General features: G+C 40.3%; 2 protein-coding genes across 2 annotated transcripts; both read left to right on the top strand.

The window, feature by feature from the left end:
• Positions 1–1,760: 1,760 nt before the first annotated feature.
• nfascb (neurofascin homolog (chicken) b) lies at positions 1,761–14,595 on the top strand. Its single transcript, XM_035522339.1, has 27 exons — positions 1,761–1,926; positions 3,949–4,093; positions 4,232–4,337; positions 4,587–4,777; positions 4,904–5,026; positions 5,185–5,355; positions 5,810–5,921; positions 6,281–6,465; positions 6,619–6,750; positions 6,831–6,974; positions 7,063–7,174; positions 7,279–7,442; positions 7,781–7,928; positions 8,097–8,221; positions 8,352–8,453; positions 8,798–9,010; positions 9,132–9,208; positions 9,765–9,990; positions 10,231–10,346; positions 10,564–10,774; positions 10,879–11,001; positions 11,108–11,281; positions 11,366–11,497; positions 11,732–11,798; positions 12,018–12,029; positions 12,341–12,376; positions 12,575–14,595. The coding sequence occupies exons 2-27, from the start codon at positions 4,000–4,002 to the stop codon at positions 12,804–12,806; spliced, it is 3,528 nt and encodes a 1,175-aa protein (XP_035378232.1). The 5' UTR covers positions 1,761–1,926; positions 3,949–3,999; the 3' UTR covers positions 12,807–14,595.
• A 1,949-nt stretch (positions 14,596–16,544) lies between these two features.
• LOC113575450 (chitinase-3-like protein 1) lies at positions 16,545–20,235 on the top strand. The gene is made up of 11 exons (XM_027006953.2): positions 16,545–16,651; positions 16,754–16,780; positions 16,861–17,065; positions 17,154–17,210; positions 17,345–17,510; positions 17,683–17,807; positions 17,973–18,096; positions 18,224–18,406; positions 18,508–18,624; positions 18,724–18,856; positions 18,978–20,235. The coding sequence occupies exons 1-11, from the start codon at positions 16,627–16,629 to the stop codon at positions 19,238–19,240; spliced, it is 1,425 nt and encodes a 474-aa protein (XP_026862754.2). The 5' UTR covers positions 16,545–16,626; the 3' UTR covers positions 19,241–20,235.
• The last annotated feature ends 5,337 nt before the right edge of the window (positions 20,236–25,572 follow it).

Here is a 25,572-nt window from a genome sequence, read left to right as displayed (position 1 = left end):
TGGGAGTAGCTGTCAAACATAGCAATGTATGCTGATGTCATCTCCTTTTCTATTTTTGTGAGTCAGCTGCTTTGAGTGCCTTGTGGGAGGGGGAGAAGAGCTGATTCTGTGTCTGGCAACATAATTGATTCATTGAGAGATGCTGTACCGATACCGTAGACATACTGACATCTTTGAAATTACTTTCAAACACTTGATCTTAATCAAGTGTCCATTAATTTTTAATTTGCTATCATACAATTGCCTACAATTTTAGCTGTAATGGTATTGAATTTACGAACTGTACACCCATTTTGCAGTGCGCCCATCGTAGTAGCTATTCTAATCTTTCATTTTATCTTGATGTCGAAATGAATTCCGGTCATTTTCCAAGTCCCATGATGACATCTGTGCATTTACCTGGAATCAGAGGCTATAACACAGGGAAATGATCGAGGCCATGTGGACAGACTAAGTGCTCCTTTCACTGGTTTAGTTTCACATATTCCCGAGTCTAGGCAGTGTGTCTGCGAGTGGTGCAGCAGGGAGGCAGGGTGGGCTGAGCCCGGTGAGGATAGAGGCCCTGTTGTCCCGCTCTCGGAGGAAGTGACTTGCTGAACACTCGTGTCCCACAATGTGCAGCTTGGTGCAAGGCACTGGCCCGCTGCTGACGTCATGCCCGTGCCGAGGGTACTGTACGTCCAGGAGAATCTGCAGGATTAGGTCACGCGTCGGCTTCACGTCCAGCGCCAAATCACCCAAGACCCTTTTGTGTTTCTTAATGTCTCTGACATGTCATTGTCTTATTCCCGAGGTTATACATTAGTACTAGTGCTCCAGAGAGTTTAGAGGTTTAACTGTAGTGTACACTGCATTATTAACACTAGAACTATTATATTAGTAATACAAATCCAATTGTGCATAGCATTATTTTCCCCTGGATTGCCTTAAGACTATATTAGAGGGCACTGGAATTGTTCACTCTGTGTCCACAAAAGAGTGGGTTGGGAATGTCCCTCTAGGGTTGAGCTCATTATTTCTCCCACCCTTTTTATGCCTCCTGAGCTGGGCTTTGGCTCCAGGCCCACCATGGCATTAACCACTTCAAACCATTAAACATCACCTGGCTGTTCTGGTGCTGCCTGGCACAGCACCTAGTGCATACATGGACCTCAGCAAGCAGCTGCACTGAAGCCACCACAGTGTGGGAGCAGTCTAATCTTTTGTTTTAAATTCAGTCTAATGTTGAATTTTAATTTGCAGTGAGAAACAAACATTCCATTCATTGAGCCAGCACCATTTTTCATAACCAAACAATGAGGCCCACACATTGATGTCATGATTAAAAAGAATGCCGCATTTTTTTTCCCCAGTATGTTGTTTGTTGCCAAGAGTGTTTCACTCTTTTATTTCAAAATGCATAAAAGATTTATTATAGAATGATGGCAATTTTTATTCATCCCTTCACCTGGACATTCGCAATCAGCGGTATTGGTTTTCAGCTATGAAAAGCTGGTTCCTTGACTCATGTAATCTTACAAGTCTGTTGGTTAACAGAGCACTTTTCAGATTCAGGTTTTTTTTTTTCCAGAGGCAATTTATATAGGTTTTGATTCCAGCTACGGCAGCAGAATAAGGATGCAAATGACATGTAAATCAGCATTCTCATTGTCCGTCAGCCAGATGCTCACGGGAGAGTGTGGGGGGGGTGTGGCATGTAATTCATGAAGCATGAATAGGGTGGTAAGAGTCAGGAGACAATTGCAAACAGAGAGTGGTTAGTTTGAGTAGCTTTCAGTCGCAGAAACATCTGCTGAAATATTGATTGTTTTTTTTTTCGTATATTTTCATTCTAATGGTGGCCATATTGGAAATGGATATTTATGAGGGGACTATTTCGGAATGAGGATAATTGAATATTGATAGATTCTCTACCTGACATCTGAGGTAACAGTTGGAACTTACATAATCATGTTAACAATTTCTTGTCATGTTTATGGCAGTGCATACAACTCCTAGTTTCCTTCCTTCAGTGTTGTAATGAGTTGGACGCTTGCATGGCTCAGGTGTTGGGACCGCTGAATGCTTCTGTTTAAAACTGGTAGGCCTGTAATCGCCACTCATTTCTGCTTATATACTGCTGGTAGTTACTATAGTGACAGATGAAGCTGTTGAAACTATTAAGTCTTTAACTGTAATTAGGATTAAAACATAGCAAGCCCAAGAAACAGCTTCTATGTATATGTATATGTATATGTATATCTACTGTATAGGTACTTTTAAGAACACTGTAAAGAAATTAATACCAAGATGCTAAATGAATAATTTATTTATTAGTTAAAAACATTTTAGGTTTTGTTTAGTAATTATTTAGTTCACACTTGAGCTCAATTTGTGAAGTATTGTAGGCTTTAGCTGGAGGTGAAATTTGGAGCATGTACTTTCAGCGTGTGTAATTAAGGCCATTAGGGAGGAGTTTTGTTGCCAGATTATACAATAACATCCAGTCTAGGCAATCTTTTATTCCAGTCTGGCCTTCTGACCATGTTATTACTGTAGGACCTGTTACAGAGTGGAAGGTTTATTGTAATTTACAATCATTTATTTACATATTTATTATTTAACACTGCTATCCTTAGAAGTCTTCGCTATATGTAAGGCTTTATCAACAATAACTGATTAAGTAGAACCTGTACATGTAACATTTTAAAAGCTTGTACATGTTAACATTTTAAAGCTTGTACATGTTAACATTTTAAAGTTTGTACATGTAACATTTTAAAAGCTTGTACATGTTAACATTTTAAAGCTTGTACATGTTAACATTTTAAAGCTTGTAACTTAACATTTTAAAGTTTGTACATGTTAACATTTTAAAAGCTTGTACATGTTAACATTTTAAAGCTTGTACATGTTAACATTATAAAGTTTGTACATGTAACATTTTAAAAGCTTGTACATGTTAACATTTTAAAGCTTGTACATGTTAACATTTTAAAGCTTGTAACTGTCAACATTTTAAAGTTTGTACATGTTAACATTTTAAAAGCTTGTACATGTTAACATTTTAAAGCTCGTACATGTTAACATTTTAAAGTTTGTACATGTAACATTTTAAAAGCTTGTACATGTTAACATTTTAAAGCTTGTACATGTTAACATTTTAAAGCTTGTACATGTAACATTTTAAAGCTTGACTTTTCTATGTTCAAAAGTTCAAGTGACACAATAAAAGTGTTGCATGAATAGATCCGTTCCTAAGCTGTGCCAGGACAAAGAGGGGAACTGAGCAATTCTAAATGAAGTGGGAAGCTTGATCCATGACTAAGGTCTAAGTGTGCCAAATAGTGTCGCATCCCAATCTCATCCCACAAGCATAACTTTGTACAGTACAGTACATACTGGAGACTTTCAGTAGGGTTGTGGATTTGATAAACAGGCATTCTGAATGCTAGAGTAGAAGAGCCATGGCGAACAGGCAACAAGAATTGCTCTAGTCGGGTCTTGTGATGAGTAATGCTCAGTGAGAACTTGGGTAACAGTACTATTTAGGAAGGTACAACTTTTGAGAAGGAACATGCTGAATCTGGTAGTAGTAATACTCTGGTAGAGTAAATACTCAGAGGCTACCTAAAGGAAAGAAGGGCCTCTGAGTGAATAGACAGCTGAACTCCATCCAGAACAAGACGTTGAACAGGCAGTATGATTTCTATAGGAACATCAGAGGAAATGCATGAGATCTGTTCCTTGTGAGCCAGTGATTTGGTGTATTTCCTGCTACCTGGTTTTCCCTGCTGATGTGATCTAAGACACGAAAAATCACCATTCTCATCATCCGTGGCATAATTTGTTGTTTCACCAAGTCCAAAAATATCAAGCTAGGCAAAATGAGGACAAGTTCTCTTTTGCTTCTTTGTGGCCTTTTTTTTTTCAGGTGAGATGAAGTATGTTTTGTTCATGTTTCCTCAGAGCTGTTAGACAGTGAGTTGGTGGTATAAGCAGTAGTTGTCCCAAACAGAGATGAGGACTGAGAGATGGTGGGAGATTCTGGCCACATTCATTCTTCTGCTGCAGATATGGAGAGAGACATCTGCTATGGAAATCCCTCCTGATGGTGAGGTGCAAAAAATCCACCTCTGTTTCTCTTTAGACTTCACAGGATCACGCATGTTGGTGACATTATATGCTGATGTCATGTTGTTTGTACGTGCATGTGTGTGTATTCATGTATGTGTATGAACCCCCATCACAGTGAGACAGCCACCTATGATAACCAAGCAGAGTGTTCAAGATCACATTGTGGAACCAACCGACCCTATCACAGTGGAGTGTGAGGCCACTGGAAACCCTCCTCCAATGTAAGAAACAAAACAGAATGAATATGGCAGTTTTATTCCTTCTGTCTGGTCCTACAGTTTTATATTCTACTAATCATTCTTCGCAAAAACCACTTAAATTCTGAAAAGGTGTTCAGTTCTGAAAGCTTCATAATTTAGACCTTTTCTTCATTGTTTCATATACAGAACATTTCATATACAGAGACACTGAAGTGCTGTATCATGAATGAATAAAAATGAACTTCACCTATTCTTTATCTGTTGACTTAGATTCACATGGACACGTGATGGAGTTTATGTGAACGTGGCACGAGATCCACAGGTTTCTATGAAACGGCGTTCTGGGACTCTGGAGATCTTTTTTTGGGGACGTCCAGAGGATTATGAGGGCGTGTACCAATGCACCGCTACTAATGAATTTGGCTCAGCTCTGTCCAATCACATTCATTTGCGTGTCTCCAGTAAGCTGATACCAAAAGAACTTAATATGCAATTTCCCTCAACATACATTAGCCAGAGAATCTAACATTCAGATTATTTTCATCACCATCTACGTCCTCCTGTCATCTCTTCTGTGCTGTGAGCAGAGGCTCGTTCATGGCTGAAGGAGTATTTGGAGCCAGTGTCTGTGTTTGTGGGTCTTCCACTCATCCTGACATGTAATCCTCCAGCTGGTCCACCCAAGCCCCAGACCTACTGGATGAACAGCTGTGAGCACCAACTGCTGCCACTGTGAAAGACCAGCAGTCACACTCAAGTTCAGAATAGTTCCATAACACTTCATAAAGCTTCTAGGAGCGTTAGGAGAGTCTAAAAAAGGTCAAATATTGCCCTGAAACTCTGGTGAGTTCTTTGTCCTGTCCCACAGCGATGGTTCCTATCCGCCAGGATCGTAGAGTGTCAATGGCACAGAATGGAGACTTGTACTTCTCCAGCATCGTAGCGGAGGATGCACTCACGAATTACGTCTGCACGGCCCGCTTTCCACATTCCAACACCATCCAGCAGAAACCTCCTCTCATCCTTCAGGTGCTCACAGGTGAGAAGAGCTCAGGAATGCTGTGGGCACATTGCAACCTATTCAGATTTTCCCTGGATTGCTCATATGTGTTGGATCCACACAATCACACACATTCAGTTGCTGGGCAAGTCTGGATTACTCTGAGTGATGAGAGTGTATTGCAGCATGGATTGAGTTTTTTTTTTTTTTTTTTTTAATGAGGAGTAGGTATACAATTCCTTGATTAACTAGTGTACCTGTTTCATTGCTTATTTGCAGAAGAACCATGATTTTCTTTTTCTAACACTCTAACACTGATGCAGTGCTGAGTCTGGACTCCCCTCTTTGTATATGAGAAGTGCCCAGCTCTGCATGATATCATCTGCAAGTTGGTACTAATCCACTACTAGACCATTACATGCTTGGTTGATTTTGCATGCTGACTGATAGTATTTCCTCTTCCCGCTAAATGAATGCTTTGTGTATTGAACAGCCCGTATGGCAGCTCAGACTGCTCCAAAGTTCATGAAGCCCAAAGGGACGAGCAGCACTCAGATCGCCATGTTGGGGGAGGAGCTTATCTTGGAGTGTTTTGCTTCTGGAGTGTGAGTCTTGGAGGCACAGTGAACTAATTCCATGTTCCTAAAATCATTTTTATTTAAGGATAATTTAATTACAATTATAGGCATAAGGGATCAGGAACATTCCCCAATCAAGAACAATTTAATTAACACTCAGGATGTCCGAGGACTAATTTTAGTTCACTAGTACAGAATGAGGTAAATGTTCTAAGTGGACATTTTAGTACATACAGTGTTGTACTTTAGCATTATTTCTGACTGGCGTTCTCTGCTGGTGCTGAATTAAAAACAAAGCTGAATTAGTTCGATCCGTAATGCTAACACAGTAGCAATAGCAAAACCCTCCAGTGATCCTCTGACAGTCCCTCCCTCTGCTGTCTCAGTCCAGCTCCTTCCATCAAATGGTCAAAGGACTGGGTTGATCTGTCCATGGACGGAAAGAAGTTGGAGAACTTCAGTAAGACCCTACGCATAAGGAAAATCTCTATAGCAGATGGAGGCAATTACATCTGCATGGCCACTAACAGGATGGGTAGCCTGTACCACACCATCACCGTCAAAGTGAAATGTAAATGCGCGTAATTCTGACACTGCACTGAACTCTAGACTGAGGTTGTTATGAGAACAGTAAGAATGTTGTATTTCTCTCTCTCTCTCTCTCTTTCTCTCTCTCTCTTTCTCTCTCTCTCTCTCTCTCTCTCTTTCTCTCCACTTTCTACAGCGGCTCCCTTTTGGGTTGAGAAACCACAGAGTCTCATTCTGTCTCGAGATGACAGCGGGCAGATAGTGTGTCAAGCCGATGGTATCCCCGCTCCCCAAATACGGTGGCTGGTTAATGGAGAACCTATTGAGGGTAAGCGAAATTACACAATCATGATCACAATCTACCTGTGCTGTATGTGCAAAGGTTTGTTTTTCTCTGTATTTTTTTAGATGCCCCCAAAAGTCCAAGTAGACAGGTAGAGGGTGACACTCTGATATTCCACTCTGTGGTGCCAGACAGCACAGCTGTGTTCCAATGTAATGCATCCAACCAATATGGCTACATACTAGCCAATGCCTTCCTCTCAGTCATGGGTAAGAGATTTGTCATTCTAAATCACATCGATATACCTGTAAAGATAGCTCTCTGCTCCCATGAGTGGTGTCCATGTCCCCTCTGCAGACATGAAGCCACGTTTGCTGGGCTACAGAGACCAGCTGCTTAAAGTGTCAGAAGGGAGTGCTACACTTCTACACTGTCCATATTTTGGCTCCCCAAAACCAGACTTGCGCTGGTAACGACCCTTTTACAGTAATTATGCTGACCAAATAATTACACTTATCTTCATATAAATACATTTGTGAGTGGGTTTTTGAGTGAATTTGTGTGTTTTTGTAGGTCTAAAGGTGGATTTGGTGCTTTAGAGGGAGACCGTTATAGAGTTCTCTCTAATGGGACACTGGAGATCACGCACACCAAACTCACTGACCAAGGTACTTATGTCTGCACTGCAATCAATGTCATCGGACGAGATGAAATGGATGTACAGCTGGAGGTCAAGGGTGAGTATCTGTAGCAGACCTTACTTTGGAATTTCCAATGTATTTGTCTGGTCCATAGTGAACATATATTTTAACATCAATTTAAAACCACAATCAATATAATTTTCATAAATTTCATACTTTGCTGGTGCGTACCATTGCATTGTGATACATTTACTACTAATCTGCAGCATTTTTTTAATGTTAAGTTTCACTTTGTTAATGTCTACCTCATGTACATATTACATGTTCTTAGATATTGCAAATATGTCACATTATCTGTTTTTGATGGTGCATTATCTGAATATTTGCATTAGCTGTAGAAATCTGTGAATTATACAAATCTTGATTTTTCCCAGAGCCCACTAAAATAATCCGTGCCCCTCATAATGTGGTTGTAATAAGAGGGAGTCTGGCACACTTTGACTGTAAGATCCAGTCTGACCCAACCCTGGAGGTCACTGTCACCTGGCTCAAGGACAAGAACTTCCTAATCTTAGGTAGAAGGTAAATGCCTTCACCAGCATTCACTGAGATTTGAAAACTTTAGGTTTACAGCAAAGTGCTACTGTTACAATTTAACATCCATGTTCAAAGGTTCTGCCAGTGTTACTTCTGTGTGTGTGTGTGTGTGTGTGTGTGTGTGTGTGTGTGTGTGTGTCTCTGTCTGCATAGGATGACAAAGGATGAGGACTCTCTGAGCATTGCTGATGTGTATAGAAGAGATGAGGGCATTTACACCTGCAGAGTTAAGACTGAAGTAGAGGAGATCAGTGCATCAGCCAAACTTATTGTGATGGGTACACACACACACACACACACACACACACACACACACACACACACACACACACACACACACACATTCAGCGCATGCAATGGAATGAAAGTGAACAGTGTCCTAATCCCCCTTCCCTCTGTCATTCTCAGATCGCCCCAACCCCCCTACGGACCTAGAGTTGTCAGACCCATCAGAGAGGAATGCCAGACTCACCTGGGTACCAGGACTGAGTAACCACAGCCCTATCAAAGGTACACACACACACACACACACACACTCACACACACACACACACACACACACACACACACACACACACACACACACACATACACACGCACACACACACATACACACACACACACACGCGCACACATACATACACACATACATACACACACACACACACACACACACACACACACACACACACACACACACACACACACACACATTCACATTGTACTAAGACTTTAATCCCATATGTTGTAGACTTCATATTAACATTCATTCTCAATAATTTGTTATATAATTTCACTTGATCTTATAGACAACAATATACATGCAGTATTTTAATATGAAATGTTTCTTTTAGAGTATCTGGTGCAGTATACTGAAGACCTCCTTGCTGATTACTGGCTAGTGCCAAGTGGCTGGAAGAACCTGACCAGTTACCCTGGCCACCTGAACTCAGTGGTGCTGCATCTCACACCATTTGTGGAATACCAGTTCCGAGTTGTTGCCATCAATGCCATCGGACCCAGCAGACCCAGCAAGCCGTCTGTGTATTACCAGACTGGAGGAGCTGGTCAGTTAGACATAGTTACTACTATTCTGTACACTGGTGTTAGATTGGTAGTTGTAGTAGTTGTCAGTGAGACAGGAGCAGACGTTGAGGTAGTAACCATCTGCATGTGGCATGTTTTCAGTGCCAGATGCCATCCCAAGAAACATTAAAGGAGTGGGGACTGGACTGTTCAGAAACAACATTGAGATCAGCTGGGAGGTGAAGGATGGATGGATGGATGGATGGATGGATTCGTATATAGATAACTGAGTGAGGATGGCTGGATCAGTGCATGGATAAATGAAAGCGCAGGGCAATTTATAGCATTTTTTTTGTTGTTGTTGTTGATGTTGTATACCCCATCAATTGAAAAACTACTAAAACTGCATTACATGATTTACATTAACTTTACTATATTGCTGTGTTCTGCTGTGAAGACCTAGTATATCTGGAAAATAGAAAGTGCAATGGGAAAACCCTGTTATACATAAGGGGTTCTAATGTAAACAATACTATAACTCATATAATAACAAAACTAATAATAAAACTTAGAACTTAAAACTTCCTTCCTAGTTTTTAGTAGCTTATCAGTTGGATCAGATATAGTGTGGTCTCCCAGTGGCTCAGCATGAATACATGGTATCTGGGAGTGTTCATGAATCTAATTCCTGGTCTGAGTAGCAGAGTTCTGCAAATACATACATCTTGGCTCTGCTTGCAGTGCATATGTACTGCACTTCAGGCGGCTAACCATGGTGTGTTGTTGTGTGTAAAGCCATTGGAGTACAGAGAATGGAATGGGCCGAAGCTTGGCTACATGGTGTGGTGGAGGCGTAGAGACTCCAGAGAGGAGTGGAAGAACTACACCACCTACTGGTGGTGCAGTCACATTATCTACGATACGGACACGTTCATGCCATACGAGATCAAAGTGCAGGCCGTCAATGACTTTGGCCTTGGACCAGAATCTCCTGTAATTATTGGATACTCTGGAGAGGATCGTGAGTGCAATTATTTGATGCATTCTCACTCATGTTTACACACATGCTCACAGACACACACACACACACACACACACACACACACAAACCATTGATCGTATTCAATTACAGAACTCTCAAAGCACACAAAATCATTAAGCAAACTGTTGGCCAAAGAACACTGATGCATTCACTGATACTGATAGAAGAAGCCAGAGAGAAGCTCTCTTTGAAGTCTCTAACTTCAGACATGTTGAACAGGCCCCACCACTGCTCCCACTGACCTGAGGGTCTCAGATGTGGAGAGCACTAAACTGATGGTCCACTGGAAGCCTGTCCCCCAGGCCAGCGTAATGGGGGAGGTCAAAGAGTACACGGTGAGACCCAGCCACAGACAGCCACACCAATCCAACTGGCACAGAATCCCAAATCCTCAGTAGGAACATAATATGCATGAAAAGTTCCATAGGAATGTCCCCAACAGTTAGTTGTTTTGTTTGCATTATGGCATTATGACATACATCATGGCAGGCTTGGGCCGAACTAGTATGTTGGTACTCGTGTTGTTGAGATGCTGTTTGTGGCATCTCTCAGGTATATTACTGGCGGGAGAGCAGCCGCCTGCCACATCACACTGTCAACAGGAGGATAAAGTCCAAGAGTTTCAAAGCAAATGGACCACGGCTCTCAGGCACCCTGACTGGTCTTATCCCCTACAGCAACTACAAGATGTACATTGTAGTAGCCAACAACCGCTTTGAGGGTCCTCCCAGCAACAGAATTGAGTTCCAGACACTGGAGGGAGGTACTAATTGTTGTTGGCAGTTCACCACTGGAGTTGGTGATGAAAAATATCTATGTAGACAGTGCAGTACACATACTTAATCTGTTGTCTCTCTCTTTCTCCAGTGCCATCCATACCCAGGTCCTTCAGAATCATGCACAGGCATTATGACACTATCTATCTGGAGTGGGAGGAGCCTGCAGAGCCCAACGGCATCCTTACTGGATACATCCTTAAATACCAAACATGTGAGAGCCCCTCCAGACAATACCCGCCATTCATATCTCACAAAGGGGAGCGCTTAGAAGAGCTGATGGGTCAGAGGTCTTACTGGTGCTATCACTTTGTGTGCAGTGAATGTAACCGTGGGAGAGAGGGTGCAGGTGGAGAACATTCCCCCCAACATCACCCACTTCTCATTGCACCGCTTCGACCGCTACACCCGCTATAGGTTCTCGCTGGCAGCCCAGACACAGATGGGAGTAGGAGAGGCATTCACAGAGGAGTCTCCCCATTTCACGACTGAAGGTGAGAACACCTGCACATTCACTTATACACAGAAAGTCTGAATACTATAAATGCTCATTTGTGTGTGTGTGTGTGTGTGCGCAGAATACACCCGGGAACAAGTGGACATAGTAACCCAGGGGTGGTTCATTGGGTTGATGTGTGGTATTGCACTCCTGGTTCTCATCATGCTGAGTGTTTTCTTCATCAAGAGAACTCGTGGAGGGAAGTACCCAGGTAGAACAAACACACCATCTCACAGAGAACTCACTGAAGGAAGTATCCTCTCAAAGGACCTTTGAGGGGAAACCTGTTAGCTTCAACATATGTATTATTATGCAAAATCATAATGGTCTTAAAGAAACTTAATGTAAACCTCTTATGTACATTAAGCTCAACTCATTAAAATAAAAGTACTATTTTGGAGGATCTAAGGTATATAAAATTCAATATTTGCTTTTCTTTTTAAAGTACGGGACAAACAGGATTTTGCACTTGATACAGTAGATGAGAAGGAAGAGGGGTCATTTGACTACAGGTAAATTTGCTCTTTGCATGATGCAGGTTGGGACAAAAGCCAAATGTATGAAAACTATGCAATCTTATACGTAGGATTTAAACCAGTCGTATCACATAATGTTGACAATATGCACCCTTGTAACTTTGCCTCTCTCCAGTCTTTATTCATGCTTCCATCCTTTAACTGATCATTCTTTCTTATTTTTATCCCATATCTTTTCAAATTGGACCCCGGAAGGTCTCTTGAAAGGTATGATGAATGTCAGATGTAACCTATTATGGATTAACCTTTATTGTCAGTTTCTTGTGTAATATTATGTTGTATTGCATAATAAGACTGCAATGCAAATTCTAATAACCATTTAAAATGGCTTCACTAGGACAATACCAGCCTAACCAGGTGTTTAATTTATGTCCTTCTGCTGTGTAGTTGCAGATTATTGATGTACCATGCTTGACATAAATGTTCTTGCAAATAAAATCTCTGTTGTTTATCACTACAAGGCTTTGCTCACACTACATGCTGTTTAAATGTCCAATAAATGTTCAATTTTGCTGTAGGGTAACACGAGTGTCCACCCTACCCTACACCAGGCGGTATGTATTTCCTGCCAACTTTCAGAAGGACATTATGGATGTCTTTATTGTATGAAGACTGTCACCCTAGCACATACCTTGATCAGTCACCTGTAGTTTATGCATTTCAAATGTAGGTTGCCCATAAAGCACATATCTACATTTGTGTGTGTGTGTGTGTGTGTGTGTGTGTGTGTGTACACGTGTGCGTTTGTCCAGAGAGGAAGAAAGCCGTCTGAGCCGTGGTCAGGGCACCATCGAGCACATGCAGAAGAGGACAAGCAGCGATGACAGCCTGATGGAATATGGGGAGGGGGATGAAATCGAGTTCAATGAGGACGGCTCCTTTATTGGCGAGTACACGGGCACCAATAAAAGAGACAGAGACAGCAGCCAATACCATGAGAGCTCTGAGCCCACCTCCCCTGTGGCCATTTACTCTTTTGCATAAAACAGCTCCCAAACACACCGAGTGTAAAGTTGCCCACTGGTTTACCAGATAGCACAGTTTCACCTTCCACACTGCCAAGCATGGATGAGGAGTCTGACATTTTCTTGAGGAGTCAAACTAAACTGGTGGGACCTGGACTGATACCAGAAGTGTTCTGCCACTGGGTTCTTCAAGCATTTGTTCAGTTTTTAGCATGGCAGAGGCATATAGTGGGAAGAAGTGTTTGCGTGATAACTGATAGTTATGCTGATTTAAGTAAAATATTTATTTTATATCCCAATCACATTTAGTTTTTGTTTTTTTGAATTAAAAGGTAAGAGGCCAGTGACAGTATGGAGAATGAATCTGTTTATCATGTTGATAAGAGAAAAGCTATGGACATGCAGATCAGAATTTAGTAATGGATGCTGATGTGTTGCCAGTGATATGGCAGCGTTCATTCTCCAAGATGCCATTTTGAATGACAATGTTTTTTTGTCAATCTTTATTATCTGCAGTCCTACATTCACATATTAGCATACCTAGAGGAAGGCATGTACAAGATGGAAGTATACAAGTAAACTGAGACCCCCTGTCATACTAATAATAATATGTCAGTGTTGACACTATTGCTACTAATATCTCACTAGTGAGGTCATGCAGCCCTGGAACAATATGCATTAGGAGCACAATTTAACACAGTTATACTAGTTTGTATCTTTTTTAGTTTGTCTGGAATGTGTACATGCACTCTTCTACACTTGAACTAAGTTCATCTGTCATACTGTGTACTATATCTAACCACTGTAAATTTTGATATTATTTTTGCAATAATACATGTTGGCAAACTTATTTGATCATCTTAAATAAATACAAACTAGCTATGTAGTCCAAAAATGTCATGTTACAGTACTAGACTAACAGATATAATGATGTAACATACTGCAATTAGCCATGCAGTAGATTTAAGCAGTATGTGAAAGTCCAACATACTTTTTAAGACTAGTATTTAGATGGTGTGTTTTGAGACAGCTAGGAGTACCCATGTGCTTTCCTGGTCTAACAAACCTGAAGGTTTTTAATATAACCCTCCAATGTTTAAATAGATAACCCTTTAAAAATGGAAACAATTTTCAGATAGATTTTCTTCTTGAAAGATGGAATGAATACAGGATCCTATAGCAGCAACCCTTTCAAAATGGAAACAATTTTCAGATAGTTTTTTTTTTTTGAAAGAAGGAATGAATACTGATTATTACAGTAGCAAGAGGCACTATGTGACAGACAGAGATACTAGGTTTATCCACACGGTGGCAGAAGTCACTGTCCATTACTCTACTGGTTGCTGCCTTACATAACCACTACATCATCAGTCATACCCCATTAGGTTTCTCTACAGTTTACTTATTGTTCATATAAGAATAGGAACACGTCATGGCTAAATAAAGACCATTATGATTCTGATAGAGTGTTATGATGAAAGAAGGGTGATGAGAATGAATCATAGGCTTAAATATGTAATTATACCCACATGGGATTTCCTTTTATATTCTATGACGGGTTCTAAATGGTCAAACTATACCCACACCCTGTGAGAACCTCCGTGATGACATCCAGTGCCCCTGTAATTATTATTTTGTTTAATTAGAGCAACAGAGCAAATCTCTTTTGTTTACGCTTTTGTGGTAAAGAGGTTTCGAGACCTCTGCTTAGCATTTCTAAAAGTCCTACAAGTCCTACAGTCTCTACCGATAAAGTTGAAATGGCAGTATAAATCTGCAGTAAATAAAATGATTTGAAAAGACAAATATGACAAGACAATGCTGTTATGGCTTTTTGAATGCAGACATGGGGTAGTATGTTCCTGCATTACAGCAGGACTGGACTTGAAATGTTAAACTGATGTTACTAGTCCAGGCGCTGTGTGTAAAACCTGGACCATTCTCATCTTTCATAGAAAAACACAGACACAGACAAAATACATCCCATCAGGCCTATTGCATTTGTCTTTTACCTATTACATTTTAGAGTGGTATAAATTGCCAAGCATGAAGCCCCATTCCGAACATGTAGGTGTGAAGCCCCATTTAACAGTTCGATAGCAGACAGATGAGGTGATAAGAGTTGACGTCATTTTTCACTGAGAACTTGTTCAATTTTGCCCTTAGCTGAATATAAGAGCTTACATTAAAAAACAACTATAGAATATTGATAAATGGTTGTAACCCAGGGCAGTGTCAGTGTGGTGAACTATAGACCAGTATGACTGTCACCACTGATTATAATCCATGTGCTCTTCTATTTCTGGTTAAATCAACAAGGTTGATTAACCTTTTGATAAGGTTAATTTTAGATATATTGTCATTGTCTTTTACTGTATATTTCTGTTAGGTGGGGGAAAAGGTAAGCTTCTAACTGTGACTAAACCAGCCATTAAAGATCTTGACTTTTCCACGTTGCATCTTTAAAGAAAGTTTGTTTTCTGCTGTTGCACAAGAATTTGCACAATTTGACTCTGCAAACAACTTTTTTTCTTCAAGTCATGTGTGCAATATGAAAGGACATGTGATAATCCTCCAGAACATTCTTATATGTAGGTTTAGGAACAAAGATAAGCTAAATAGTTTCTCTCACTTCTTCCTGAAACAAATAGCAGAAGTAAGATTAAGAACGCAGGATACGAAGTTAGCATTTGTGTGGCTTGTATAATGACATCTGATAATAATAATAATGACACCTGTATGCTCTCTACTTGAGCAGCTACTCTGTATTTGTGTGTTAAATATGTGTTAACATTAAATACCTGCCTGATAATGGTGACCCCTTGTTGTGGACACTCTAAGCGTTCTCTAATAGCAAACCCACTTCTTGGCAGAGAAGCAACCACACACATGAATGGTCTCAGGATGTCTCACTGTTGGCATGACACAGGACTAGGTAGCGCTCACATTTTCTTCTCCAGATAATCATTTGTCCAGATGTACCAAACAGTCTGAAGGGGGCTTCATCAGAGAAAATAACTTTACTCCAGTCTTCTGCAGTCCAATCCATATATGTCCTGCAAAATGTCAGTCTGTCCTTGATGTTTTTCTTGGAGAGAAGTGGTTTCTTTGCAGCCCTTCTTGACATCAAACCATCCTCTAATAGCCTTCGCCTCACTGTGCATGCAGATGCACTCACACCTGCTTTCTGCCATTCCTGAGTAAGCTTTCATCCAAGGGAGTGGGTTTGCACAAAACTTTGCCTAAGAACACCACCATGAATAAGGAATGGTATCAAAACATCCTCCAAGAGCAACTTCTCCCAATGGTCCAGGAGCAGTTTGATGTTGAACAATGCCACACAAGGCAAAAGTGATAACCATGTGGCTCGGTGGACAAAACATTGAAATTTTGGGTCCATGGCCAGGAAACTCCCCAGATTGCGATCCCATTGAAAACTGTAATCAACTCCAAGCATTGACAGGCAAGAATGGTTTGCCATCAGTCAAGATTTTGCCATCAGTCAAGATTTTGCTGATATCCAGCATGCCAAGGTGAATTGCAGAAGTCTTAAAAAAGAAGGGTCAACACTGTAAATATTAAACCTTTGCTTAAACTGGATTTATTTATAAAAAAGTTTTTAAAAACTTATGAAATGTCAGACCTAAAGAGTCAATATAGCACTAAGGAAAACTGCTATTGTGCAATAAATTCCAATGTGTGACATGAGGACGAGCACATGAAAACACCCCCAGTGTATCTGGGTTACTCACTGTGATGCAAGTATATTTAAGAACTAACAAACAAAACAATTTTTGTTTTTGCTTATAACAGGAGCAGAGAGCAGAAGTAAGACAACGATGGCAAGATGCACTTTCTTGGCGGGTAGATGTGCTACTGGAGAATTTAAATGAAACATTTGTGGTATTCGGTTAATGACTTTTGTCTCTATTTTAACGTCTACTTTTGGTTTGTTTTTCCATGTAGGACTTTGTTTGTTGTTATGTCATTTTGGTGAGTTTTTCTCTGTGCTTTATTTTACATTTAACTATTTCTATTGAAGAACAATATAATAAGGCTTTTTTCCCCTTTAGGTGCAGCTTCTCAGCTTATTTGCTACTTTACAAACTGGTCCCAGTACAGACCTAATGATGGGAAATATCTGCCTGATAATATTGATCCCTTCTTGTGCACCCATCTGATCTATGCATTCTCTATCATTAACAATGCTAATGAGTTGTCCACTTATGAGTGGAATGATGAGACTCTCTACAAATCTTTCAACGGTCTGAAGCAAAGGTAAGTTTTGCATTGGTAGGTACAGTAAAAGATACTGTGTTCTGGGCTACAGTTAATGTGCTAATGATTGACATATTGGATTTAACAGAAATCCCAATTTGAAAACACTTTTGGGTGTAGGAGGATGGAACTTTGGTTCTACTCAGTAAGTTTTTTTATATCAAGCTTGCACTGTGAAATAATATTTTAATAGAATAGCAAAGCAAAGGATCATAGCAAAGAAAAAAAAAAACAGAGATTCAGAGCTGCTCATCAGGGAACAACATACTGCCTGTCCAGGTTCTCTACCATGGTGTCCACCCCAGAGAACAGACAGACCTTCATCCAGTCCTCTATCAGCTTCCTGAGAACTCATGGCTTTGACGGGCTGGACCTGGACTGGGAGTATCCTGGATCCCGTGGAAGCCCCCCCGAGGACAAGCAGAGATTTACTCTGCTCTGTAAGGTCAGTACTTCATGTGTTATATTATCACATCATTGTTCTGTGCTGTACAAGGTGCTAAAACAAATTAATAATAATTTGAATACTTCTAGTTTAGAGTGAAAGGAAATTTTGAGATTTAGTTTAGTTCAGTAAAGGGATTTTGGAATTAACTGTCCATGTGTCTGACTTGCAGGAGCTTGTGCAGGCCTTTGAGGCTGAAGGTAATGCTACTAGTCGCCAGAGGCTAATGCTCACAGCTGCAGTGTCTGCAGGAAAAGGAACTATAGACACTGGATACGAAATTGCTGAAATCTCCAAGTAGGTGCTGTTGGAAATGTTGCGAGAAATTCATGGATATAATTCTCTCAGAATCATATTTTTGAGAATGCCTTCAGTTCCATGAGAACAAGAAATCCATAGTTCAGTTGAATGAGGTTCAAAAGAGTCCCTGAACAGGATATCAATGCTTTATTAATCCTTCAGATATCTGGACTTCATCAATGTGATGACGTATGAATTCCATGGGGCTTGGGAGAATGTCACTGGACACAACAGTCCTCTTTATCGTGGTTCTCAGGACAAGGGAGATTTTATCTATTTTAACACTGTAAAAACAATTCTTTGCTACTTCAGTCATGCATGTAATTCCAGAATATCTTATAAATATGAGATGCCAGTACAGAACAATATGACACTGTGAAAACAAATAATAAATCACCATATTGATTTTGCAGGATTTTGCAATGAAATACTGGCGGGATCAGGGTGTCCCAGTGGAGAAGCTAAGGATGGGTTTTGCCACATATGGTAAAACGTTCCACCTGAAATCTACACGCAGTGATGTGGGTGCTCCAGTGAGTGGGCCTGCTTCTGCTGGGCCCTACACCAGAGAGGCAGGATTCTGGTCCTACTTTGAGGTCTGTACACATGGTGCCACATCACCTTGTGCTTTATCTTCTGCACTTAAACTCCCATTAAAAAATTCATAGCATCATAATGGATGGTCATTCCCTACCAGATCTGCAACTTCCTTCATGGAACCAGCATACAATGGATTAAAGATCAGAAAGTACCTTTTGCCACCAAAGGAAATGAATGGGCTGGCTTTGACAACAGGGAGAGCTATGAAACAAAGGTATGAAATCTGCACTGTAAATTCTCTATATTAGAATATTATTATATTATTCTCATTTATTCCATGATTCTAACCTTACTGGCTGCTTTCCGGTTGCAGGTGCGCTACCTAAAGGATAATAAGTTCGGAGGGGCCTTCGTCTGGGCTCTGGATTTGGATGACTTTGCAGGGAAGTTTTGTGGGGAGGGAAAGTACCCCCTCATTAGTCACCTCCAGAAACTCCTAAATATTGGTACACTGCTTTTTACAAAAAACAGAAATCATGCTAATTAGTCATGCAGTGCTTTCAAAATGAGTCATTGTGAGTGATAATATAAAACTATTATTGTCCTGTCTGTGCTGTTCTTGGATAGACGTGCCGCATGTCCCACCATCTTCTACCTCTCAGCCTGGGAAGGATGGGTCCTCAGTTACTCCATTCCTGACATCTGCCCCACCTGCTTCACCATCTCCACCACCAGCCACTGGCTCCTGTGCAGGCAAGCCTAGTGGTATCTACCCTAATCCTGATGACCGAAAATCCTTCATCTTTTGTTCTCATGGAAAGAAATACACACAGTCCTGCCCTGTAGGGACCATCTTTGACCCTTCTTGCATGTGCTGCAACTGGTCTTAGAAAGCCAGAAGATTTTATATTTCTTTAGATGTCTTGACAATCATTTGTATTATTTCAGATTAAGCAAGTATCAAATATATGAATACCAAATAAGCAGAATCAATCAAAGCTACTCCTTTACAGTATATTTGAGTGTGTTATAAAACATAGAACAGTGTTGTACCTTGACAGCAGAGTTTAACTTGGTTAGAGCAGTAGTTCTCAAAATGGATTCCATGTCAGGATTCTTCATTGCCATAGTTACATAAGCATATGTTCAGTTCAGATTAATAGCAGCACATTAAAATTGATAATGAGACTTTGGGTTCAGACTCTCATTGCTCACTGTTGTAAATGCTGGATTTAACTTTAAATGTACCACACACTGAACTGTAGCCAAACAGGGTGCACTGGAGAATCCTTTAACCTGCACATGGGAAATTGTGTGAACTATTTATAGTTAACCTTTGTTTAACCTTTGATTTTATATAATTAATGCCATATTTACTGGCATGTTATAGTGGTAATGTAATGGATAAATCCATTTTTATCCAAATGACACAAAATAAAGTGCAAATGTTTTCATAGCATGACAAATTTTAAGTTTAGAAATAAGTTGAAACATGGCAAAGTGGTTGAGTAAGCCAAAGGACTGTTCTATGGAGGCCTAGCAATGGGGGTGTTCACATGACATCTTTTCAAACTCTTCAAAGCATGTTTCTTTTCATAGCTGTCTATGGAGACTGATGCGAGTTCCTCTAGGTTGCACAATACATTGAAAAAACATTTTGTGCTGAGCATCACAAAGGAACCTCACCTACCACTGACCAATCAAGACAGAGAATGCATTTTCTCTACTCATGCAACATGGAGCAAAACCTAGTTTTGGATGTTTTTAAACACCTGAACAGTATAACACTCAAAACAAAGATTAAAACAATTTAAACATGAAAAACAGAGGCTACATTAGTTTACTGACCATTTTGATCTTTTTGGCAGTTTCTCAGTCTAGTTTGCTGTACCCTCCCTGGCTGGTGTTTAATCAACTTGGCCCCATTCTCTGCCAAAGAAGCCAGTTTCATATTTTTGTGTGCGCAATGTGGTCCACAGGGCAGAAGGGCTAATTCTGCCATTCATCTATGCCTTAAGGGGGGTAATGTGCACTTTTTGTGAACTTCCAGTGAGTCTCTTTGAGATGCAGGCTTCATCAGACTTTGCTTGTGGAATTACCTGAACACAAATATAACAACAAGTTTCAAGTTTGGTTTGTTCGTCACATACATAGTCATACACAGTATAACTCGCAGTGAAACAACGAACGAGGAATCAGTTTTGTCACAGATTTTTATTTAATTAACATATGTTACATGACAGGTGAGTTGAATTGTAACTCTTACATTTTATTCTAATTTCTGATCTTCAATAACAGTAGGTCCACTAGCGATGGCAGTTTAACTTGTTTTGAAATCTGTATTAATGTAAATTACATACCAGCCCTGGAGGGCAAGCGCCTGAACGACTGGATCAGGTAATAAAGCCCTCTACCTCTCACTGCCAGCAGCGGTTATTAAATGCACAATAAGGTAAACAAGGAACGGTGACAGCTGTGTATATCTTGGTTCTGGTATAACGTATTGGCATCAGTGTCGACTGTGAAAATGAGTCAAGACGAAGTTCCTGGTTTGGCTGCTGTCTTGCTGCCTTGTAAATTTGACATGACGACACTGAACACTTCAGTAAACATCACAGAATGCAGTACGGAGGTCCACAGTCTGGAGATTTAGATTGCGCATTTGTCACCACGGCAGCAAGCAGCCCGAATTTCAATGTAGTCCCTTCTTTAAATGTTTCCTTGTTATTTTACATAATCACATGCAAACCCACATATAAAGTTGGCATGAAACACACTGGTATGACATGTGCTCAGTGCAACTTATCCCGCCTTTTACAAGTCAATCATTATATGTTCTTGTTTCCTTACATTTTTTAGTTTAACCTATCAGAGAGAAGAGAGTGATCAAAGAGGGAAAGGAAAGAAAGGAAAAATGAAAAAATAGTAAGTCAGTAATATGCTACAAAACAAAATGGGTTCACACCAAAGGTTTGAAGAGTAATGTTATAAGCTAGAAGTTGTTGGTTAGATGGCCCACAAGTAGGCTTGGAGTGTTTGTTGTTGTTGTTGTTGTTGTTGTTGTTTGTTTCTTTGTTTTGTAATAGAGTTCAATCCATGTTTGATTACTGGTGAGCTTCTGAGACTTTATCCATTCTGGCGCTCGTTTGTCCTGGTCCCAATAACCCAGAGCAAATCTCAGTCAATGGTGGAGTGGGTGGCGGCTTCTGGAGATCAAGTCCCAAATGTTTTCTCAAAAGCCTCAAGTCATTTTTTTTTTGTTTTTAAAAATAACACTGTCTCAACTTTGTGTCTTTTCCCCCTCACTCTCTCTGACTGGGCCAACAAATCAGTGGAGCAAAAGTTCTATTACTATGGAAATATCACCATCTATAGGTCCACTCTAAAACTGTCATGGGGGTAGTTGTCTTGTGTGTGTGTTTCAGCAACTGCATTAGCACATTGGACAAGCCCTTTACTCTGACAGGCAGTGTTTCAAGGGAATTCCCCCAGACCTCCTTGGTGTGGGCACAAATGTTTACAGCATCTGGCTCTGCCACAACCCCAGTTTTAATGGGGACCAATACTAATTCACAGAGGTACTGCCCGTCATCTGTGTTTTGCTGAATTAATGATATCCATGATACCTCTAGAAGACTCAACATTGAGGCCCAACATCCTTGTCCCACCCACCTCCAAGCTTACTTTTAAATCAACTGCATACACCTCTTTGGCTTACCCAGCGCTACTGACACTGTTATTGCATGCTGAATGCCAGTTTCATATAGGCTGTACAAACTAAAATCCAGTACACCAACTGCAAACACAGCGTTAACCTTCCAATATTTACCCACATCACGGCCTCCACGGAGCCAAAGACTTCCTATCCCGTAAAATCCATATTGGTCTCCCCAGTCACTAAAGCTGTACCCAGCCGCCCTGGCTCTGTTAATGCGTACTCAGTGCTGCCAGTTCCACGTGGAATTTACGTACTACGCCACCAAGGATTCCCCAATACAGCAGATCCATACTGGCCTCCTTGGTGACTAAGATCATACCCAACCACACTGGCACTGCAATGCATGCTTGATGCCACGGGTTCCATCTGGATCTACCATATTGGATATGACTATGACATGACACAACAATGCTCATTTACCAGGTCCTCCTTGTATCTGAAACAACGAACACGTCAGCCATTCCACCTTTATAATGCATTTCCTTACGTAAGCTGTGCTCTCCTCATCCGCATCCACTGATTAGCCCTTTCAGCTACTTCTGATCATTAATTCACAGTTCCTCTTAGTTTACAGCCTCAAAAAAACAAATTCCACAATCCACAAGCTGCACTGGAGTGAATATGTAAGCCAATCTGTGCATGCATATAGTAGCACAAAGAATGATGCAACTGGCTATTTGCCGTATTACATTATGTTTGATAGAGAAGCTAGATGATCTGTGCTTTGGAATTGAAAAACAAACACAGTCATTTTTGCAATGTGGAGGAACTGTGAAAAGATTTGTAAAGTGCGTGTAAACTAGCAACAGGAGCTGCAGACACTGGACACTGGACTAGAGTGCTTTTAAGAAAAGAATTTAAAGGGCAAACACAAGTTTATAATGTAGATGAAATCCGTCTCCACATTTTACATCAGAAAATAATCCAGATCCCTGATATTGTGTAAAACCTGAGGGTTGGATGGGAGAGAATTCTATATCATAACCATCCTCTACTTATTGCATGTTGGTTAGATTATCTAATAAAGATACCCCATTCTGTAACCCAAAACCAGACAACAGGCAACCAGACAAAGCATCCAAGTCTTGAGTCCACAGAAACATTTTTTTAAATACATTTCAGCCCATTTATCCCACATATAAAGTTAGCCTGATGTGCTCAATACAACCTAGTTTGGTTTTTGCCTGTCAATCATTAATCAATTTTTTGTTTTAGTTTTAGTTTTAAGCCTGTCAGAATTTTGTATCAATTTTATTTCTTTTGCTTTGTAAATTTATCATTATTTTTCAGGTTTCAGCTGTAACTCAAGACTTAAATATAAAACAGATTTTATTTATTGAATTTTATGTTGCATATACCCTACCTGAGTAATGAATATTCACTGCTTGTCAGCTAAATGCTGTAAATGTAAATATTATAGAATATTATGTCAAATTTTGACAATTGCCAAGGAAAAATCTAGTAATAATAATAAAAATACATACTTTGTGGAAGTTTAAAACAATTTTAGGTGGCTTAAATCATTGTTGATTTGATTAATTTACACTTGTTATTGGGTACCTTGAGGTAAGAATTATTCAAAATACACAAAAGAGAGTAATACCAGGTGGTAGTAGTTCAAGTATCCATATTTGCATAGTGATTAGAGTAATTTAATTACTTTTTTGCCATTTTTGTGTAGTTAACTACTGAAACTACAAAAAAATTCTGAGTCATAAAAGGAAAGGATTTTTTTTTTTCATTTTACCTTTGCTTTTCTACAGTAATTGAACCCCCTTTGATCAGCCCTGCCCGCTTTTTCTTTCATCCTCACAACTGTGAAGGCAGGCCCAGGCAACGCATTTGTCAGGCAGCCAAAAGTGCATATGTTGCGCAGTCATAGCGGTAAAGTCGTGGATAAACTAGCTCCCAAACCAGCTCAGCATGAGGAAGAATCATTATGGCCATGGACTAACTACAATGAGAAAAGACATTGAACAGTAATCTGAGGACACATATTAGGTGAATGTATTAACACCGACTTTGTTAGCCACTTTAGTAAAGTTTTTTCCTCATTGTGATGTTATGTACACGCAAATTATTTAATTTAATGTAAATGTTGTGAAACATGCAGATACACAAAGCCTAAAGCCTATACACTGAAGAGCAAGGCAATTTGTTTCTGGCAAAAAATATTTAGGCACTTTTGCAGTAGACTAAATCTGATTAGCATTTTTTACTCTACTGATGTATTCCCACTTCTCGATATGAAACTGCTCGTGGACAGTAAAATCTCCATCATATTAGTAACCAAACAAGATGTAAATCTGATATTATGTGTGGATTATTGGCAGTTGAACGGCATTTGAATATGTCACAATGTATATCCTCTTCACAGAACCGAGGGGTGACTAAGTGCTCTCTCTGGGGCAAAATGGCTTTCCACTCTTGACCTGGACTGCACCTATAACCTAGTGCCAGAGCGGAAAAAGCCATATGAAAGACTTCTGTAATGTCTTTGGGTTTTCAAAATGTAACCATGTGCCATTTGGACTCTGCAGGCACATTCTAGCACCATATAGAGTGCATGTTTGGGGACAGCTGGTACCAGTCTGCTCTCTTGTACCTTGATGACATGGTTGTGTTTTCACAATACCTTTTTATCTTGAAAGTAGATGCTAACTATGGTGGTTGGGAGCAGTGCTCTCCAAGAGCAGGAGGGAAATGTATGCACCATTGCTTTTGCCAGCAGAGGATTACAACCTACAGAAGGAAATTTGGACAACTACAGTTCGATGAAGTTTGGGCTTCTTGTGGGCTGTGAAGAAGCTCAAATGGCTGTGACTGAGACATTTTGTAAATAACAGCTTGGAAATCATTTCACCATTCTCACAGATAATAACCCTTTGAGTCACCTTCAGACTGCAAAGTTGAGGGGAAATCGAGCAGTGGTGGGCATCACTATTGGCTATTTATTAAATTTTACTATCAAGTTTGGCCTAGGGAAATATAATCAACACGTAGCGCATGAAACTTTATCCCACCCACCACATGTCTCGTTCATCAGACCAACTAGTTGAGATGAAGCGGGTATTGTACCACCAGGTTCACTCTCTTGGTGGGCGACCAAAATGACTACAAGAGGGGGTGGATTGTAGCCTATGGCATTTAAGTGTAGTTATGTATTTTTGGGTCCTGATCAGGAATATATTCAGACACTCTGGGTCCTGGTAGAAGTGTCCTCTGGGTGCTCTCTGGGCAGCATCTGTGAATTCTTAGTGTAGATGTGAGGAGGCTACCAGTTAACACTGAGAGTAACTCTAACATAGCATTAGTGGCTAATGTTACCACAGCCTGAACTGTAAACTATATTCCCTATGGCACCTTAGCTGCATATGCTTGTGAAATTAGACAAACGCATTTGTGTTTTACAATGTTTTCAGTTGTGCCATTTCAAAGGATACTCTGGTGTTTTAAGTCTGTTAGCCAAGGTTTCAGTTTCCCTATGGCCTTAGAGATTCTGTT

This window comes from Electrophorus electricus, chromosome 24 (genome assembly GCF_013358815.1).
Source record: "Electrophorus electricus isolate fEleEle1 chromosome 24, fEleEle1.pri, whole genome shotgun sequence".
Taxonomy (NCBI): domain Eukaryota; kingdom Metazoa; phylum Chordata; class Actinopteri; order Gymnotiformes; family Gymnotidae; genus Electrophorus; species Electrophorus electricus.
Note: the sequence above shows the minus strand (reverse complement) of the source record. Positions and strands in the feature narration are given on the sequence as shown.

Coding starts and splice junctions, on each gene's coding strand:
- nfascb (XM_035522339.1), top strand. CDS start 4,000: ATGAGGACTGAGAGATGGTGGGAGATTCTGGCCACATTCATTCTTCTG. Junction 5,922..6,280: donor GAGTGTTTTGCTTCTGGAGT/GTGAGTCTTGGA, acceptor CTGCTGTCTCAG/TCCAGCTCCTTCCATCAAAT. Junction 6,975..7,062: donor TGCCTTCCTCTCAGTCATGG/GTAAGAGATTTG, acceptor TCCCCTCTGCAG/ACATGAAGCCACGTTTGCTG.
- LOC113575450 (XM_027006953.2), top strand. CDS start 16,627: ATGGCAAGATGCACTTTCTTGGCGG. Junction 17,066..17,153: donor TTCAACGGTCTGAAGCAAAG/GTAAGTTTTGCA, acceptor TGGATTTAACAG/AAATCCCAATTTGAAAACAC. Junction 18,857..18,977: donor CCAGAAACTCCTAAATATTG/GTACACTGCTTT, acceptor GTTCTTGGATAG/ACGTGCCGCATGTCCCACCA.